This window comes from Augochlora pura, chromosome 7, assembly GCF_028453695.1.
Source record: "Augochlora pura isolate Apur16 chromosome 7, APUR_v2.2.1, whole genome shotgun sequence".
Lineage (NCBI taxonomy): Eukaryota > Metazoa > Arthropoda > Insecta > Hymenoptera > Halictidae > Augochlora > Augochlora pura.
The window spans coordinates 28,970,511-28,991,921 of NC_135778.1; the positions used below are offsets into that span (position 1 = coordinate 28,970,511).

The 21,411-nt window shown below is 42.3% G+C and overlaps 2 protein-coding genes across 2 annotated transcripts in view; both read left to right on the forward strand.

Moving 5' to 3' along the window:
* LOC144472292 (E3 ubiquitin-protein ligase MIB1-like) overlaps positions 1-1,663 on the forward strand; it is a 408,968-nt gene extending 407,305 nt beyond the window's left edge. The window contains exon 10 of the mRNA XM_078185245.1: positions 1,598-1,663. Coding sequence (XP_078041371.1) covers positions 1,598-1,622 — 25 coding nt within the window. The 3' untranslated portion in view covers positions 1,623-1,663. The remainder of the gene's footprint in view (positions 1-1,597) is intronic.
* Positions 1,664-1,714: 51 nt separating this feature from the next.
* LOC144473146 (E3 ubiquitin-protein ligase MIB1-like) overlaps positions 1,715-21,411 on the forward strand; it is a 122,124-nt gene continuing 102,427 nt past the window's right edge. The window contains exon 1 of the mRNA XM_078186768.1: positions 1,715-1,740. The gene's annotated coding sequence lies outside the window, so the exon portion shown is untranslated. The remainder of the gene's footprint in view (positions 1,741-21,411) is intronic.

Consider the following 21,411-nt stretch of genomic DNA (forward strand, 5'->3'; position numbering starts at 1 on the left):
TAGAAAATTAGATTTTCGATACCATTTAATTGCAAAACAGTCTAAAAATGAATCTCCAATACTAAACGCTTTAAACACCATTTTTCCAAAATTTATAACTCCGCCATTTCGATAGATTTTTACTTGGAAAAAAATTGCAATAAAACGCTGAAACACGCATTTACGCGACGTAAAATTTTTAGAATTATGTGCTCAGGCGATAGTTCTGTAATAAATTCGGAAAGTTTGCTTGTTTCCAGACCCCTCGGATTGCGGGACAGACCGGACGTCGAACGGCATCGTGATGGCGGATTTCCAAAGGGTGGCCGCCCTTTATGATTTCGTAAATGGTGAAATGTCCATCGAATTGCTTTTTCCAGGTGTTTTGACAAGAAGCGTTTCATTCGTGCCGCGTTACAGCCGTTGAAACGCCAAGATGCTCGACCGCTTTCACAGTCACTTAGTTCCTCGAGTAGAGAGGGATGGATAAGGAGGGCAGAGAGGGTGGAAGGAAAAGGGCGAGCAGGAGAGCACTTAAACACTCTGACAGTTAAATTTAAACTGCCCTGTGTTGCGTGGACTGTCATCCTCCGGTGTTGATTTGCGTGGCAATCTCGAAACTCGTTTCGCCCAGCTGTTACACGAATCGCCGACTATTGTTAACGATTACTTAAACATTTCAACGAACAACGTTCCGTTCTCACACGTTCCGTTACCCTAATTCCGAGTTTCAAAGTCGCTGTCATTCTCGCTTCTTGAAAAATTTTTCGGTTTCTAAAAAGCACGCAGCTGTCGTAACTTCGTTAATTTTTTACAGTTCAACAGTAAATGTTGCATAACTTTCATTTACGTAGATTTATTACTCAAACTATCCTGAATACGATGATATATATTTTTTTAAATATTCTAAGCTCGGCAATATTTTTAAAAATATCCACAAAGTTACAAAACGCATTTTACACCCTGTAGTGACGTTTTCAACTTTGTCAAATTTTTTGCGGTTCAACCGTAAATGTTGCGCAACTTTTTTTACGTAGATTTATTCCTCAGACTCTCCCGAATCCAACGATATATATTGTTTAAATGTTTCGAGCTCTGAAACATTTTTAAAAACAGCCACAATATTCCAAAACGCATTCCGCACCCTGTAGTTATATTTTCAAGTTAGTCAATCCTTCGCGATTACACCATAAGCACATCTCAAACTCGTTTCACGCAAAACAATTCTTTTGACTCTGCCAAACAAATTTTCACAACGTTTTCTAAAAACTGCAACATTTTTTCAAATACGTGAATATTTTTTCTCAGATACATCTAAACGTTCTAAAATTAAAATTAAATCTAGAACACCCCAAACTCAAACAAAAGCAATGACATATTATTTAACATTTGCAAACAAAAATGAATTTTCAAAGTAAGACTTCAAATAAGTCGAGCCAATTAATTGTTAATTAACCGACCGAAAAAAAAGACAAAGGTTGCAGGGATCATCTACGGATCGGGAGGAGAATTTCACCGTGGAGGCCAGTGGCGTAGAACGAGGGTTCCCCCCTCGGGTTCAATTTGCCCGTAATTTGACCTTCGCTAATTAACCTGTATATAATTGGATATGTTTAAGGGGATCGCGACTGCGCGGAGCGTAAACGTTTCGATGCCGAGGCTCTGCGGAGCTATAGCTTGTCACTTATGCGAGGAGGATTCGATGGCCGGCAAGCAGTCTGAGGGCACCCATGGGGTCTTTTACCCGGAATCTTTTCTACGGTAATGCGATTCCACGATAAGGTCGCCGAATAACCGGTTAAAGGTCCTGGAGTGACCGTATTCGCTGTTTACAGCGCGCAACGGCCTTTACGTACCATAAGAAGTCTAATAAAGAGCAGTTCAACCGAGTAGTTTTCTTTACCATTACACCCCCGGCACCACCACCCTCCCACCTCCAACGAAACTTCACTGTCGCCGATTTTCTACCGTTGCCGGTTTAAGCTCCGGCATCTGTGTTTGTAAATAAAACGCATTTCGAGCAAGATGTCTCCGATTCATTGTCCGCACCTGGCCCCTCCATTCACCGAACCGGCGCGGCGTCCCATTGGCGTCCAACGAATTTTTGTTTCTTATAAACGAGAAGATTTTACAAACGATCTTCCCGTATTAAATGTACTCGCAGAATATCCAATGTATTTATTGTATTACGCTTTAATATATTTTATATATTATTACGTATTTTAAAGGTATTAAATATATTGTCACATATTTTAATATACTGGAGGTGTTATTACATATTTAAATATATCTAAGGTGTTAGTACATATTTTAATATATTAGATGTATTATTATACCTTTTGATATATTAATTATGTTATGATACGATTTAACGTATTGAACATGTTATTATATGTACATTGATATATTAAATATCTTAAGTATATTTATGTATTGTTACGATAATTATATTAATATGAAATGCAATACAGTTAAATATTCTTGAAACAATTAGTATATTCATATCTGTTACAGTTTAGGCTGTATATCGTATATAATTATGTATGTTCTATATAGTAATTATATACTAATATATTGTGCATTGATATACTACGTGTTTATGCATTATATATTAATTTACTACACGTTGATATATCGAATATTATTATATTTTACATTAATATACTGTATATTAATATATTCTATGTTAGCATATCGTATATTAATATATACTATTTTAGTATATCATATATAAAATATATTATACATTAACACATTGTATATTAATATGTTATACAATGATATATTGTCTATTAATATATTATACAATGTTACATTGTATATTAATATATTACACAATGATATATTGTATATTAATATATAATAGAGTAAAATTCGTTTTTCTTATCTGTTACAGGTAAGTGAAATCATCATCCGCGCCACCAATGATTTCGAAGGACCATAGGATAACCGATCCAGGTATTTATTTCTAAATCGCAGTGCAACAATTAAAGAAGGACTTTTTTACGAAAGATTTGTAGAACGATTCTCGTCCGTTTGACGTTTAAGAAAAATAATCTATATTTATTGGAACCGCGTGGACAGTAACTGAAATTAAATCGCGCCCCTTTCAACGACGAGAGGAGACTTCTTTGAGGCTCGCCCTTTTGTTTCATCATCCCTTAGCCCCCCCCCCCCCCCCCCCCCCCCACCCCGCCGCAAGGAAAAGGTTTCCCCGGAGAATGGATGCTCGTCGTATCGGTATTTAATCTAGAGACTTCGCTTCGCATTCTCGGCAGCTCCACCTCCACCCCCGGCTTTCAGTAACTACTCACGTGTGTACACGGCTGTGTTTGTAATCGTTCGCAGTATCGGTGTTTCTCATCACGCTCGGCCTTTCGTTTATTTCATCCCTCTTCCCATTGTGCTAGAAAACCGTATTCGACAGAAACTATGGTCATTCGGGGAACTATAGAGCTACGAACCTCTCCTCCGCACGGTGTCCTCTCGGATACTACTAGCCCGAAACTATTCGGAAACGTGGAATCAACTTTTTGGTTTCCGTCACCCGTTCTCGAGAAAATGGAGTTTGAACATCCAAAAAATAAAGTGGCTAGAATGTAAATTTAATTTGAATACGTTCATGAGGGATATGCTTGGATTCCACGTCAAAAACTACGTCGAAAATATGGAATCAACTTTTTGGATTCGGTGCCTCGTTCTCGAGAAAATCGAATTTGAAAATCCAAAAAACAAAGTGGCTAGTATGTAAATTTAATTTGAATACGTTCATGTGGGATATGCTTGGATTCTACGTCAAAAACTGCGACGAAAATGTGGAATGAACCTTTTTGATTCGGTGTCCCGTTCCGAGAAAATCGAATTCGAAAATCCGGAAAACAAAGTAGCAAGAATACGAAAGCGATTTAAACATTGCCGTGTGGGGTGTCGTACGATTCCGCGACGAAAACTGCGTCTGAAACGTGGAACAACATTTTCGTCGACGACGCTGCGTTCTCGAAATAAAAGGGCTTTTGTGTTTTTTGAATTTTTTGAATTCTTTTTTCTCGCGAACGGAGCTTCGGATCGAAAAATTTCTTTGCACATTTTCGACGCGGATTTCACCGTAGAATAACCTGTCGCTGGTTTTATTATAAAAGAAGAGCTCGTTTCGAAGTTGTGCAAGGTTTTCCGTCGTGCCGGTGGTAATTTATTCGCGTTATACCGAATACGGGCACCGTGGACGTTGAATTTGCAGATCCGGCCGCCATAAAGTATGTCAGGAAGGAGAGCATTCTCAGCATCGCGGGAAAAATGGACGTACGAATGAGCTCGCACTTGATGAACGGATGGCTGGGCTGGTAGATATTTATAAAAGTCCGTTCGGCGGGGGCGGTTGCGGACGGTGGCGCGCCCGCGTTATGGGTGAGCGCGTGTCGAATGGCGAGGGCCGGGTGAAAAAGGCGACTAAGAGGTGACGAGGGTCAAAGGATGCATTGTCGTAACGAGTCGTAAAAAAACCTGTAAAAGGTTAAAACGCGCCGACCTGACCACGGACTCGCCGGAGAAGAAAAAGTCCTTCAGAAGCGTGAAAGACGGTCTTGCCCGCGCGGCACCGTTTTGCCTTCAAGATCATCAGGTGTTGCACGAATGGCCGCCGGCCGCCTTTCAATGCCGTCAAAAGTCCCTCTAAACCGCCCCTTCGACCCTCGACGTCGCAAATGAAAACTCAATTTCCGATTAAATAAATCTCACGGTCCTTTACTCGCCAACATTGTTTATCAAAAATTCACCTAAAAGAGTATTTATTTATCTGAGTTATAAAAAAAATATGCACCGCCAGAAAACGCTTCCTTTGCATTTATAATATTTTTTCTAAAGCAAAGAGTTTTCGAGATATTCGAGGAAATATGTTTTACCACCCCTAAATTCGAGGACTGTTCTCTCACGTTAGGAGAGGTCGATTTGAAAAATAAAAAATCTCAGTAGCACAGGCTTTTGTGGTCTATATCATAGTTGAATCATAAAAAAAATATGCTCCATCAAGAAATGCTCCCTTTACATTTTTAATATTTTTTTTCTAAAGCAAAAAGTTTTCGAGATATTCGAGGAAATATATTTTACCACCCCCAAATTTGAGGGCTGTTTTCTCCCGCTTAGTGCGGTCAATTCCGAAAGAAAAAAATCTCAGTTGCACAGCTTTTCGTGGACTATATTACGGTCGATTGTCGTGAAAATCGACGGAAGGGGAGATTTGTAAATATTCGAGGAAAGCGATGTTTTCTCAAGCGTTGATGCACGCGTAAAGGTTATGGTCGGAAGTTGCACTCTTCCAGAAACTTTCGGCGAACGTTAGCACGAGCTACGTAATTCACATCTCACGTCAGCCGGGCCCCTGTATAAGTAAAGTACACCTACGTGAAGTTTTTCCTAAATGAACTCCGTAATTTAATGCGACGTGTGAGCGTTCACTGTCGTATTTCATGACTCGAACAATATCGTTACGTAACCCGCTACGCTTTTAAAGTAGACGTATACGTGTTTCCTTCCGGCGGAACTCGATCCGGCGATAATTTTCTGTAATCGACTGCAACCGCTATTTCTCCGTGCCTAACATAATATTACGGCCGCGTTAAATTGCAACGGGGATAGCTTTGGATTATCTGATGTCGATTCTAGGAATCCACGAGGGGCTGGTCGAGTTTTGAAAAATGTCCCGACCGTTGGAACGCGTCGTTGAAAAATATACCACCGCATTCGGGAAAATTTGCCGAATCGTTCTACGTATTAAACATTTACGCAGCTATCATTGTTGAAGCTCCAAAAATTCGGAAAGTTGACTTTTTGAAAATTTGATGAACGCCGGTGGGAGCACCGGACCGGAAATTTTTTTAATAGGTTCAAACCGATAGAGAATCGTTGAAAGATGTATCGTTGTGTTCGTGAGAATCTACGGAATAATTCTACGTGAAAAGATTTTCCCGTAGCCGACACAGTCGAAGCGCAAAAAAATTTCCAAAATTCCAACCAAGTAAATTCGTCAAGGGATAATGCCTCGCCTGACTAAAAAATTATTTAAAAACGTTTAAACCTTGATAATATCGTTAAAAAAATATATGACTGCATTCGCAAAAGTCTAAAGAATAATTCTACGCAAAAAACATTCTCATAGCTATCACAATCGAGACGCAAAAAATTCCCAAAATTGCATCGAATTTGAAACTGAATCCCAAAATTTCGTTCGACAACCATAATATTATCTCGTTTGGTTCAAAAATTCTTTAAACACATTTAAACCTTGACAATATCGTTAAAAAAATATATGACTGCATTCGCAAAAGTCTAAAGAATAATTCTACGCAAAAAACATTCTCATAGCTATCACAATCGAGACGCAAAAAATTCCCAAAATTGCATCGAATTTGAAACTGAATCCCAAAATTTCATTCGACAACCATAATATTATCTCGTTTGGTTCAAAAATTGTTTAAACACATTTGAACCTTGACAATATCGTTAAAAAATATATGATCGCATTCGCAAGAGTTTACAGAACGATTCTACGCAAAGAACGTCCGTCTATCTGTCACGATCGACTCGCAAAAAATTCGCAAGGTCGACGCGGGGGCGCCTCCGCGAAAAAGTAACTTTGAAATTTTGTATTCACCGGCCAAGAATCTATTTCCGCGTGGATGTAGCGGCGTGCAGTTTTTGAGTGACAAGGTTGCGGCGCGGCCGCTGCTGTCTGCCCGACGCGGAGAGCTGGCTCGCTCGCTCGCTCGCTGGTCGCGCAAATATTCAGCGAGAGCTCGATAAATTCCAAGGAAACGGTTTCCTCGAGCGCTGTTCCGCGGGCGGCTGCATATTTTTCCGGGAACGGTGTTCCTGCCACGGCGAGGAATCACTTGAGCTTGATAGGGAGCGGCGCGAGGCTCCGTGTGCCGGCTGTGTAGCGCAGACAATCGCTGATCCGAAAGTTCCGTGGGGGAGGGAGAGAGAGAGAGAGAGAGAGAGAGAGAGAGAGAATAATAGAGGGAGAGGAAGAGAGAGAGAGAGAGAGAGTGAGAGAGGACGGGAGAGCGAGAGGATCGCGCGCAGCTATTCGCTCTCTCGGGGCCAACGCAGATCGATTACACGACGCCGGAATCGGAAAGCGCGTCGAAGAATTATGAGTCGAGGAGAGGCGGACCTTGCAGCCTGTCCGAGCATCGATGACAAATTTGCTTTCGTCTCAGAAACGTTCCCGGGACAATAATTCTCTCCCCCCCACTCTCTTCCTCTTTTCGAATTTAACCAAAATATTTCACCCCTTCTGTCACTTTCTCTAATTCGCGATGCGATCGTACGCGACGTTCCAGATATTTTTGCTATGTTCTGCAGGACCGCGACAATGATTTTGTCGAGGTTATGTCTGACTCGAATGTACAGCGAGAAATAATTTTAACTTGATAGAAAAAAGTTAAGGGGCTGGGAAAAATTTATGAAATTTTGAATCTTCTGAGTTTCCTCTTTCAGCTTTCTGAGAGTGGATAATTGTTTGGTAAATTTTTGGAACATTGTTCATGGAAGGATAGCGATGCCAATTTTTGTACACGTGTTCTAGGGTGTGAGTTTAACTACTAAAAAGTGGCGATAAAAAAAAGAGGACTGTAAGTGGGTTGAAAAAATCGTAGAAGGTTGTGTTTATTCTAAGATGAGAATTATTCTTGGTTAGTGATGTTGATAGAAGCATTGTTCACGAGTCAGTATTGTTGTAAATTTTTGTAGGCATAGTTCGATGCGGGAACTATAGCATAAAAAAATAACAGTGATATATGGAAACTATAAAGATGTTTAAAAAACAGCGAAAGTCGTCGAAGTTTTAGAGACGTGCAATTTTGGAAAAAGGAGACGCGGGAGAACGTTTGATGCTTTCGCCATAGAAGTTATGGGGGGTGTTTCTGGAGGTATTAGAGCAGAGTCGGAGGACACCAGAGGAAATGGAGTAAAGTATCGATTACAGGCCTCGAGGTGTTGCAGCCTCCCCCTCGTTGAAAATTTACGGCTGACTTGAAACTTTCGCCGACAAGAATGTAATCTTCTTGATTGATTGACTCACTTAGGGTCCGGCTGCGTAAGCACTACGATAGTTGGTTACTTTGCCGTAATTATAAATACTAAACCGATCATCGTGAATTAGATTAGCCCGTGCCCGGACCAGAACCGATTAAAATAGATCCGCTGACACGTCGTCCAAGTTTCTCGATCAATCATCGACTTTCCCCGGATCGAGTTATGAAAATTCTAACGAGTCAGTAAATTAAGATCACGCTCGCATAATCGACTGCCGACCTTGAACATCTATTCTCAGATAAAACAACCCACTGCCTCCTATCATTAACATACTCTTTAAAAGAACATCCAAGTCGTTCAATAATTAAAATTAATTGTTCAGTGGCAAAATTCATGGTTCAAGTTTCGAAATTTTTGTCGAAACACGATCATTGGCCAAAAATAATCCACATTTAGGCAAATATAATTACACGTTTCACATTTAATTAATCACATTTAATAAGTGAGCGCACGAGGAGACGAACGCAGAGAGAAGAAAGAAACGACTCGTCGGCGAACAGAAGACGATCGCTCGCCGATCGTCATTTCCCGATCATGTCTAAAGCCACGTATCGCAATGTTATGGGGCCACATATTTAGGGCTCCATTTCTAACAAAATCTTGCGGAGATGTTCGCAAAATAGGCTTAATTTCCGAAGACTTCTTTATGCCGAGAAGAACTCGGAAGATTGACAATTTTTTGAAAAAGTAACCGACGACCAAAAACTGCATAATTTTTAGGAAGTGTAAAAACGATGTCCAATTACTTGTAAAAAATTTTGGAGCTCACAAATTTACAAAATGGCGGAATTATTCGAAAATTTGTGATTCTAGTTCCCAAAGACTTCTTTGTATAGAGAAAGCTCTGAAGTTTAAAAATTCTTTAAACAAATGACCGTCTACCAAAAGCTCCACAATTTTTATGTGATGTAAAGACGGCGTTCGGTTGTCCGTAAGAATTTGTCTAGCCCACAAATTTGCAAAATGGCGAAATTATTCGAAAATTTGTGATTCTAGTTCCCAAAGACTTCACTGTACAAAGCTCTGAAGTTTAGAAATTTTTTAAACAAATAACCGTCGACCAGAAACTCCACAATTTTTATGTGATGTAAAGACGGCGTTCAGTTGTCCGTATGAATTTTTCTAGCCCACAAATTTGCAAAATGGCGGAGTGGAACAGTTTGTAGCCGGTACGCGGGCGAACTTGTTCCCGGCAATAATACGCGGTGGGGAGAGGGGGTGGATGGTCGTATCCAGTCGCCGTGAGGTCGGTAGTAAACAGGAAGCGCCGGTGCTTCGTCGGTAGGAAGCAGGCAGTCGAAGACTGGCGCGTTGGAGCCGAAGTTTCTAAAAAGGACGCGTAGAGCCGTGAGAGCGCTCTCGGAAGACCTAGTTAGCCGAGCCGTGGAAACCGAGCCGAAAGTTCCCGGACGACGAGCAGAAACCGGCTGTTAATTGTTAGCCGGAGCGTGGCGGCGAGGATGCGCGTAAAATCAACGCCGGTTTACACGGCTCGGACCGGGAAAGCCGAGTATTCGCCTCGGCTCGCTATAATTAGCGAAGACGCCGCCGCCGCCGCGCCGGAGTCCTGCCCGGAGAGGACTACCCGCGGAACAGAAGTAGCTTGCGAATCGATCCGAACGATCGGCCTCTAATCCACGTTTACCCGCCGTGTTTGACCCGGAAACCACGCTCCAATTTTTCCGCGAGTCCTAGCCGACCTAATCGGATTCCCTTTGATCCCCTGCAGATCGTTATTTTCTAATTGTTCCATCTATCTTCGACGAACAATTACTCGCCGGCGAAACCGTTATACCGTCTGGCATTGGCGAATTTTTTGCGGCCTCGCTGGCCGGGCAATTTTCATCTAGTTTTTTTTTCAGATACGTAGCTCCCGGTTGAGAGTATACTGATAGCAAGTTTCAGAACGATCGAATTTAGGGGTGTTCGGAAAATTGTCGAAGTTCCTTTACCCTTTCGCGAGTGGACAATTATAAAGAATATTTTTAGCAACGCTATTGATGGAAGTATTATGTTGGAAATTTTAGTAAAGGTTGTTGAATAAGCAGATTGTTCTATTATAAAATTGCAATGAGAAACAAAGGTCGTAAGGATGCTGGAAAAATTATGAAACTGCTGCAACGGTGTCGGATTTCAAAATGTAAGTTACGCTTGTGGAACAATATTTTTAGAAATGTCGTCGCTGATGGTATCACGTTGCAAATATTTGTGGTTATAGTTGAATGTCGTTACTATCCTATTTAAAAAAGCTGCGGTCCGAAATGGAGCCAACAAGGATATCAAAAAAATTATGAATATCCTTTAATCCGATTCCAAATTGCGAGCTGAACTTTTTAATCAAATTTCCAGCAACATTGTTGCCGCAAGTATCGTGTCACGAGCTTTTTCGAGCGTCGTTAAACGTGCGGATTATCGCGCAAAAAAAGGTTGCAACAAATAAAAACAAAAACAAGGACCGTAAGAACAGTAAAAAAAATTACGAAAATCGAGCGCGACCCGACCGGGATTCCGAAGTGGCGTCGGTGAAACTTTTTTAATAACATTGTTGCCGAAATTGTCGTTGCCGAGCGTTTCTGTAAACCTAACTGGAGCACGGCGCAAACACGATCGTGTAACAGAAAGTTCCGATCCGGGATTACCGGAAACTTTGTTGGGGTGGAAGATGCGCAAAGAAGACCGGCGGTATCAACAAATTTTAAGTTTCGCCGTTGCGAAACGTTGTGTTTTCGTTAATTTCGGAGCAGGGGCTCGGAAAACCGTGGAAATTGCATCGCCGCCGGCGCTCGCTATGGTAAAACGTTTGTATCGATTTCGCATTAATCCCGCCGACGCGCACGCAGCGCGGCCGATACGCATCGTTTTCGAAAATTCGATTTTCCCTCGGATCGCTCACGCTAATTTTTACTTAACCGGCTCGAACTCGGTTAGGCAGGTGCATACGCCCAAGCCCCGGAATTGTTCGGCAGACGCGGATAGAATGTAATTTAGGATGATATCAGTTTATACTACTATTTCGAGCGGGCTCTACGTGCTACCAAAAACACTAGATACCGCGGTGATTAATTGCTTTATCGTGCAGCCGGCTTATGAAACATCGCCGAAACAGCATTCCGGCTATCGTCTGACGTCTGACTACGAATTCGTGCCGAATTCGTGCAATACGGGCCGCGGGGAAGCAATTAATATCAACGCGAACTCGTGTTTTTACCCACGGGACCGGGCAATATGCGAATTTTCTTCAGGAACAGCCGATCCCCCGTTTCGTTGCTGCTACGTCTTATTCCGGTAATTCGCGGATGTATATATTGTAGAAAATTAACTGCTGTGATTATTGTTCTGCAACTTTTTAGATATAATACGCATTGTTTAGAGAATGTGTAATAATTTCTTCAGTAAGGAATAACCGCTGGTTTTAAAGTTGTAATTGGAATTGAACGCGTCGACGTTGCTCATTTAGTTTCAGGAGTATTGGCGTAGTAGTAATCGATAATTAATTGGAGGCTAACTATCGTACATATCAATCTTAAACTATGCGGTTATATTGTGCATTGTTTAGAGAAAATACTCTAATTTTATCAAGCCAAAATGTTTACCCAAACTAGAGTTATAATTGTAACTGCACACATCTCCTCTTTAATTTTACTTGGCACTGTCTTGGCATACTAATCTTCGATAATTAATTAAACAATACCCATCGCAGGTACCAATTTTAAACTATGCAGTTGTACTGTACATTATCTAGAGAAAATACCCTAATTTTGTCAAGCAAAAATATCCACTCGATCCAAAGTTATAATTCCAACTTCGTACGTCAACACCGCCTCTTTAATTTCACGAGTCTCGCCACAGCAATATTCGACAAATTAATTAAAGAACACCCAGCGCACAATACCGGTCTTAAACAATACCATTGCATCGTGCATCCTCTAGAGAGAGAAACAGCTGAAATTTTTCCAAGACAATCCACGCAGCCGGTGTAGTACTCTCGTTTCCGAGCGAGTTGCATCGAAAGCCGGATCGAAGTAGAACGACCGGACGGTCTGTTCGAGCGTAGAAGTCGCCGGTTTCTACCAGTCGGCTCGGTTCTAATGCACCTGGATGCGGTAGATTGGATAGGAAGCGAAGGCAAGAGGACAATCTGATCGTGGCCGGAATAGCGTCAAAGCGCTATTATCGCCGATAGAAGCCGTTCTGGATTCTGCTAATTCCAGGAATTACGGCAGCAGCCTTCGACATGCACGCGATGCCGGCTGCTGCGGGGCGCAGCATCTCTGGCACGGACAGAGCACCGTTGTGGTGCACTTCGAGGAAACTTAACTCGACGCTCTGCACTCGGGGAGAGGTGGGTGCACCAGCAGACCACCCCCTACCCCTACCCCTCCCCCTCCCTCCCTCCCTCCCTCATCCTCTGCGGCTCCGTAGCGTCGAGTCGTGTCGAGTCGCGTCGAATCGCGCGGAGACTGCGCATCTGCTCTTGTTACAACTGAATGGGCCATTGCTCTTACACGAGTTCCACGGCAGTAATCTACCGGAATTCGCCGAAGTTAATGTTGCCAGGGCCGCAATAACGCCCCGGCCGTAATTAATTCTGATAATGGCCGAGACCGCCGATGCGCGATATCCTTTTCGACTGCGACACTTTTGCGAAAAACTTTCCGCGTTCCGCGCTCGCTCGTACGCCTGTCCGTTGTTACCCTGGAACGGAACACCTGCAGTCGGTGTGCAAAGTATTCTCGCGCGTCTCTCAACCATTTCTGAGCTGACTAAAATCAGACATTTTGGTAGAAGAGATGTGCTTTGGTTATTATAATTGGTTGATAAATGATGGATTTCAATTTTACAGCTTGATTGATCTCGCGTCTTAAAATGGGAATTTCTGAGACGTCTTATTTCAGACGTTCGAAGGACGTACAATTTGAGATATCATTGGAACGTTTTAAAAACGTTTTAATTTATAATATAGGATATTTCTTGGACGTGTTTAAGACATTCGTAAGACATAAACGACGTCTTAAAAACGTCTAAAAGATTTCTTGATTTTTAACACAATTCTAGGACGTTTCTAAGACGTCCGTAAGGCATTAAAGACGTCTTAAAGACATCCTTGTGCTACCTGTGTACCAGCCAATTGCTAAAAAATGATTTATAAAAGTTGCAATTGTTTGACGTCACATTTTAATAAATATATATATTTTCTCAACTTTTTTATTTGAGCTCGTAACAAAATAAAAAGAAAATTCATCTTACAATTCTCTCTTAGAATTCGACTGGAATATTGTAAGCTATACTATAAGACATAGTATAAGCTATAATATAAGCTATAATTTAAGCCAAAGAAAGCGAGTTTGTCGCTAACAATGGAGGAAGAGTACGCGTCTTCAGGGGGTGAATTTTGGGACGGCCGGCGAGGAGGTAATTTGCGGGAGTGACGAGAGTTTATTGGAAAATTTACAACGCGTTAGTCCCGGAAGGCGGCGAATTATAACGAACGCGGAATGTGAAAGGGTTCCGATGTTTCCGTGGTTCCGGAACGAGCGAAGGTACTCACGGGCGTCGTGGACAAGGAAGCCCGCGGACAAGTGGCCGTGTATCCCCCGGCCGCTTAGGGAATATCCTATGAATCATAATGAGCCCGGCATAATTCGCAATTTGTTGCCGCGTGAAAACGCGAGTTTTACCGTCGGCCGTCGACGCACCGCCGAAATTCCGGCGCCCGGAACTGCGATAACTTAATTAAACGCCGACAAACGAACGATTCCCGACAATTTCACAGTAGTTAGCCTGCTCGACGCATCAACGACCGGACCAACGGCCGGCGTCCTCCACAGCCGCGTTCCGCCGACTTCGTTTCATCGCGGAACATCCCTGAAACATTTATTTAACAATTACGACTCTTCGAGAGCTTTTAGCGGTGAACCGCGAGCCAAGATATCCGGGATAAACGACGAATTATTTTGCTGTGTATCCATCGGCGAATTCAACCAGAGCGTGGCGCGTTCTATCCCCTGCATAATTACGGCGGGTATCGGTCATCGTTTCAACCGTTGGCAATTTGTTTAAATAATAGAAGCCTTTTAACGTTACACGTTTTAGTTTTGTTGGAAGTAAGGAGCTACATTGTGTTCACTGATTTTTATACTGTTATGGAACGGGTGGATTTTTGTGTTGGTTTTTTATTGCAGTTCGGAGTGTCTGCTGCACTGTCGTTACAATTTGCCTTGCTACTTTGTGATCTATTTTATTATTTTTCGATATTTCTTCTTCCGGACTTGTGCTCTTTCGATTCGATCGCTGCTTTTGCTTTCTTTTGCTACCCCTTGATTCAGCTTTCTACTTTGTGATTTGTTTTGTTACTCTGTGATTTATTTCACTATTCTTTCAGTTAATCTGCTACTTTATCAGTTCTGTTTTGCTACTTTTGGATTTATTTTGACGCCTCCTAATTTATCACTGCTTTTTGATACATATCTCGCTACTTCGTGATTTCTCTCGCTACTTATCGATTCATCTGATTATAATTCATTTTGCTACTTTGTTATTTCTTTCGATATTTTTCGATTTATCCTGCTACTTTGTGGTTTCTTTTGTGCTACTCTCCGATTTCTCTCGTCGCCTTGCGATGTATTTTGCTATTTTTCTTTTTCTTTAACCACTTTGTCATTTCTCTTGCTACGTTTCGATAAATATCCTGTTACTTTTATTTGCGATTTATTTTGCTATTTTTCAATTTCTCTGGCTACTTTGTCGCGTTTCTCTCCCCACTTGCATATATATCTTTTGTTACTTTGTAATTTCCCTTGCTACCCCGTGATCTCCTTCGCCGCGCCACGATCATGCGCACAATCGGCACGATCGCGTTCCCCCGTCCGTCGCCGCGCGAAGACAGCGGGAACGGTTTCCAGGCCGGCAAGCCGTTGCCGAACTTTTCGCGAACTTTGATGGACGACGCAACACTTCGTTACAGTTTTCATTAAATATCGGTAATCGATCCGCGATAAAAGCCCCCCCCCCCCCTCCCCTCACCGGGCGCACCGTTGCCTGGCGCGCGGCGGCGTGACTGTATATTAAACCGATAATACGCCGTCGGCGTATTTCCCCTCCCCCGGCAACCATGGTGTAATTAATTTCGCCGTTTTACCGGCCCCCGAAACTTCCCGACCCATCGAAAACTTTCGATCTTGCATCACGGTGTCGCCCGCCTGCCTGCTGCCAGCGATAGCGTTCGCGTTCGCAGGAAAAAAGGCTGCGCAAGAAACGACGGAGCCGGGGGGTAGCCTCTACGGGGGGGGGGGGGGGCGGTTGACGCCCGTGTGCCATGGGGGGTCGGACACCCCGCGAAGTTCCGTGGCAATCGACGGAACCCTTCTGCGGTAACTGCTAATTTCTGTTTTAATTATCATTGAAATTTACTTTTTAAAAGACATAACATTGTGACGGGCGTACATATTTTTATGTATGTAAATGTATTTGTAGACGTACGTATATAATTTATTGAAGATTTATTTGTTAGTGAAAATAATGTATGGTGATTATTCTTGTTAGTTCTATTCATTCTTACTGTTCTTATTATTTTTATTATTCATTATTCTTATTAAACCTATGCACTCGAGTGGCGCCTCTGGAGCGCCAATGAAAATTCTTATATAATTAACAAAATAATGTTGACATTATTAAAGACCCTTCTGATGAAAGCGTAACAGTCTTACGAGTCAAAGACTCAATTTCACATGCATAAATTATACTAAGTGCTATACTACAGCTAGTCAAAATAGCAATTTTCGATCTAAGCTTAAAATGGTTCCGAGTACAAAGGGTTAATAGTCTCTACAAGTGTTGTATCATCTAAGTAGTACTATTTCATAATGATGACATAATGGAATATATATGATACAGTTTATTGTTTAAAAACGCCTCGGCGTCGAATTAGAACAGCGATTTGATAAAAACGCGGTCCGATTTCCGGGGAACTTTGAAAGACGACTTAACGAGTTTTACGAGCTTTTTGACGGGCGGCGACGTAATCGATGGAAATTATGATTTCCGGCGGCAGCATGTCATCAGGTAAACAAGTCAGCCGGCTAACTCGACTTCCACAAGTCGGCCCCGGCCATCAATAACGTTCCAGCTAACGAGAGACGCCGCTGCCTCGTAAATCAGCTTCCGAATTCACTCGTTCGCGATCTTCGCCCGAAAATCTTCCGTCATTGGCCGGCAATTGTGACGTCATCGGCCGGACATTAATCATCGCGAGAGAGAGAGAGAGAGAGATACCGCCGACACGGGGGAGACCACCAGCGCCGTTTTTACGTTGTTCGACGACGACGCGCGAACAAGAAACCAAGTAGACGCTACACCACGAAAAAGTGAACCCCGTTATCGGCGAAGTTAATACAGTTCGGAGCGTAATGCATCGGCGAGAAAAAATCACTGTTGGTCGATTTTTTATAGTGAAATAACTCTGACAAGACTATAACGTGGTCGCAGTCTATAATAAAAATTATTGCTAAGGTCGCGCGAGCGTTGAAAGTTGTAAAATTGTGAGGAAATGTAATGGTTATATGGGCTGAGTGGTTTAATGGTTTTAAATCGATCTTTAACTTAAATTAAACGTTGTGGAGAACTATTTTTCGAACGAAAGTTGTTTCGGATGAACAGGGATGTGTGATTTATTTTTCGCCGGTCTCTTTTGTTATAATATACAATGTTTTTAATATAATTTTGTGCGAGTGGTATTTCGAATCAATTACTTGAGTATTTGAAGAATTCGTTCGAATTAATTTCGGACTGAATTTTCATTCCAAAAATTTATTCGACATATTGTTCGTATAATTTATTCAACATTCGACCAAGGTATTATTGAATAATTTATTCGGCACATTATTCAGCCGAAGTTTTATTCCAAGAATTTATTCAACGTATCAATTGACTAAAATTTGGTTCAAAAAATTCATTCGACACTTTAATCGATTAAAACGTTACTGGAAATATTGCTCAGATAATTCGACAATGGCCAAGCCCGTCTCACAGAATCCAGACTGTTAAACTATTTAAAAAAAAGAAAAAAAATCCATTTCAGTGCGTTGGAATAATCGCGGCCAAGAGAAAACGAACACGTCGGTAGCCGGCGAGGGTAAACAATTAATTTAGCGAGATTCGTTCGGCAGTCTAGCCTAATATCGACGGTCGTGAGCAGGGTAATTTGCAGGCTGGCCACGCGGGGGTGCGGAGGCCGGTCGGGAGAGGGTAGCAGCTACGTGGCAGTGGCCGTTGCCGCCGAAGAAATTGACAAATTGTACTTTTAAATGATCGAGTCGAGCGGAACGAGACCTGGCTTCCACTCGAGCGCGGGAGTTCACGAGGTTCTGCGGGGGTGGGAGGACTATAAATAAGGGTCGGACGCTAAGCTCGGTAAGAAAGGGGGTCCGAGGGTGGTGGGTCATGGGGTAAAAGGGGCGAGAGAGAGAGAGGGGGGGGGGGGGGGGGGGGGAAGGGTGGAAGAGGCTCGGGGCGCCGTGACGAAGAGCTACGGCGAACTCGGCCCTCGCCGGGGCTCTTCTTTTTCGGGCGGAGCTGCAGCCCGAAGAAAATTAAATGACGGCCGGAGAAGTTTCAGCCGGCAAGTTTTAAATTAATATTGTTACGCGGCCTGGTAATCGTGATAAGCTGGCCCCGGTGGCACCCGGGCCCCTTTATTTCACTTGGAACTTCACTCAGGCTGCTCGCACCGCGATTTAGTATTTCGCTGCGCTGGTTACCTCGCCTCGAACACCGTATTTGTATTTATCGCCGGGATTGTTCAATTAATCACCGTCTCATACAGTCGTTTCAACAATGCGACGGAAATCATTGGATAATGATGTTAATTAAATATTTCGGGGAAAGTTGTAGCGGTAGTTTGAATTTTTTTATTTTTCTTTGATTTTTCTTTGATTTATTTTCCGATCTTTATTCGTGCAGGATGTCGACTGCACTGTGTGAATTTTAGTGGATCAATAGTTTAATGAATTCTTTGAACTCTTCGAATTTTATTCGACTGATAGTGATTGAATTTTTCGAATTTTATTTGACTGATGTTTCAAATCAATTCATTGAATTCTTCAAACTTTTATCGACTAATATTTCGACGGAAATCTTTAAATTGATCTTTTGAATTAAATGAAATCTTAAAATTTTATTCGACTAATATTTAGAATAAATTCTTTGAATTCTTCGATTCTTATTCAACTAATATTTCTCTGAATTCTTCGAATTTTAATCGACTAATATTTCGACTCAATTTCTCTGAATTCTTCGAATTTTAATCGACTAATATTCCGAATAAATACTTTGAATTCTTCGAATTCGACTCGATTAAATTCAAATTCGATTCGAGCGGTTCCCTTTTTTTTCTTGAACACGGTCGCCTCTATCGATCAGGCGAATCCAAGTTTCCTAATTTCGCGCGTATCGTTCCAGTAATTAAATTAGGATACGATATTAACGTGATTAAAGCAATGCCGGGCCGGTAATTATAAAGCGAATTTTAATATTACGGCAACAGCTTTGATTGTAAAATACCTATATACCAGTTGATAGAATATTAATTAATTAGTAATATTACCACCAGTTCACGGGATCCGATGATAGGAAGAAATCGATACTACTTGTTAATGTTCTCTGTACATAATGACGGTTTTTATGCGCGGAAACGAAGCAATATTGAATTCACCGCCACCGATGCTCAATCGTTCGCGTCGCGCGTCGTTATTCGACGTGTATGTGCATCGATATTAGTTGACGGAATTCCTACTACGGTTTTTCGATCATCGCTGACGTCACCGTTTAATTAATCGAATTTATGGAAATCGAGAAATCGTATTAATACTTGAGAAATTATTATTTTCATTTAAGAAATTCTATTTATATTTGAGACCTTATCATTGATATTTGTGGAGTCATACTAATATTCCAGGAGTTATTATTAATATGTCAAGACTTCTATTAATATCTGTAAAGCTAGTATTAATACTGAAAGACATATATTAACATTCGAAAAATCGATATTTGACGAATCATATTAATCACGAATTTCCATTAATATTCAAAGGCTTACATTAAAGTCCGTGGATCTATTATTACCATTTGAAGAACCATTATTAATATGAAAAGACTTATATCAATATCTGAAAGATTATGTTAATCTTTTAATATTTTTGTATAGATTACGACGAAATGTTTTCGCGTTGTTGCATAAAGATCGAAGCCGGCGTTTTCTGCGCTCACTTCCGTCGGTCGGAGCCAAATCTTGGCGAGCGACGCGGATAATTCGGCGAAAAAAAAGAAAGCCGAGAAAACTGAAGGACCAACCACGGGACAATCCTCGGAACGCGCTTTTCCATCAGGATCAAATGTTTTCCGATTCGCCGGGATAAAACGCGCGGACGGCAAAGGCTGCATTCTATGCACGGAGCGGGCGCGGTATTTACTTGCAACGGTGCCGGTCCTGTTTTAATCAACGCCGGATCAACCTATTTGTACAGCCACCGGAAATAACACGGTGACATAGTTCCCCCTATTCTTTCGCCGGTCTGCTCGCAACCCCCCCCCCCCCCCGCCCGCCCCGCCCTGTTTCTAACCCCCCCCCCCCCCCCCCCCCCCCCCCCCGCTCTTCGACGTCGTACGAAGAGGCCGCTCGATGAAAATATTTCGCGGCGCGTACGTAAATCGCCTTCGAGCGCGTAATTCGGCGCGATGTTACAGCCGGCCATAAATCCCATAAACGATGATATACCGTTGTCGAACGCGATCGGTCCCGAACGAGCACGTACCACCGGATAGATCTGTGTGCGCCTGTCGGAAGAGAAAAAGGCGATCAATGGTTTAAGCCTGCGAATGGAAAGAGAATAAGCGGCGAAGTTCGTCGACACGAAGCGGAAGGGGTGGGGGGAGGGTGGCGGGGGCTCGCAGCATCTGCGACGAACTAGCGCGACGGATCCTTTGTGGAATTGCATCGATAAGCTACCGGCGCGAGTCCGTTATTTTCGCTGCTACCTGCCGCCCTACCGAATCCCCGTGCACAGGTGCACACCTGCGTAGGCCGCGTAACGCGAAACGTTGACGAATGTTGTTCCGATAGCCGCGAGACATGGGCGGCGATTCTCGCGTGGCCGACGGGATGGAAATTTTCGAAAAATTTTTCGAGCAATTCCAGACATTTTCTCTTTACTTTCAGAAAGGGCGTAGCCGATTAAGATGGTCAAAACTGCCCTTAGAGGTTTCTCAATGAGTCATATACCGTTCGATAGCTGACCAATAAAAACTCATCTGTGGAAAATTTTAACCCTGTAACTTGTCCGTGAGGGTAGTTACAGGGTAAATTAGATTTCGCGTTCTATCGGCATTTTTCCACCTTTAGCGTCTTTCTAAAATTTTGAAAAAAGTATGGCTTATTTTGGACATCAAGCCGGATGTTATAGAATTTTTTCCGATTTTTCAGTTGCAGACAGGAAAAATCATCGACACATTGGGTTTTCATTTTTTTTTTTTGAGAATGTTGCAGGCGAGCAAAAAATCTGAGAAAAATTGAGTACACGAGCCGTGATAGTACCTTATCAGGGAATTAATATCAAAATATTATATATTTTAGTTTTCGAGAAATCTTCAATTTTCCGATTTTTTGGGGATTTTCCATTTTTGATAATCACAGCTTGCAACTGAAAAATCTGAAAAAATTCTATAACATACAACGTACGTTGTAAAAAGTGTGTTGTATAATAGAGAATTCGTTAAAATTTTTTCGTTGAAAATCTCCGTCGGAAATAATTCAAAAGTATTAACAAAAGAAACCACCCCTCTGTGGTTGCCCCGAGATCGTTCAGAAAGAAAGTGTTAAAAACTCGCTCAAATACGAACCGAGAATTCTGAAATAATTCTGACTGTTCAAGAACAATGTAAACACATGTTCTAAATTTGATTCAGATTTTTAGTTTGAGAATTCATGTTCGATAGAAGCGATGGAAATGCGTCTCGTGTGTACACGCAGGCTGCGATAGGTCCGCGAGTTTAATTGATCCAGGCCTTAACCGGATCTAAGTCCGGCATGCTAGACCTAGTTAGACCTAGCCAGACCTACGTAGACCTACCTAGACGTATCTAGACGTATCTAGACCTACGTGGTCCTATGTAGTCCCAGTTAAACCCATCCGCAGGAAGCCGAAAGTGCCCAAACCAATTGGAAATCTGGCCGTTGAGCGTCGGGGAACGCGTCTACCGCAAAAACCGTCCGAAAACTGGCATGTTTAGGCGAACGGAGGGCGAGGCGTCCCTAATCCTGGACATGTCCTGGAAGTGGCCTCGGGATAG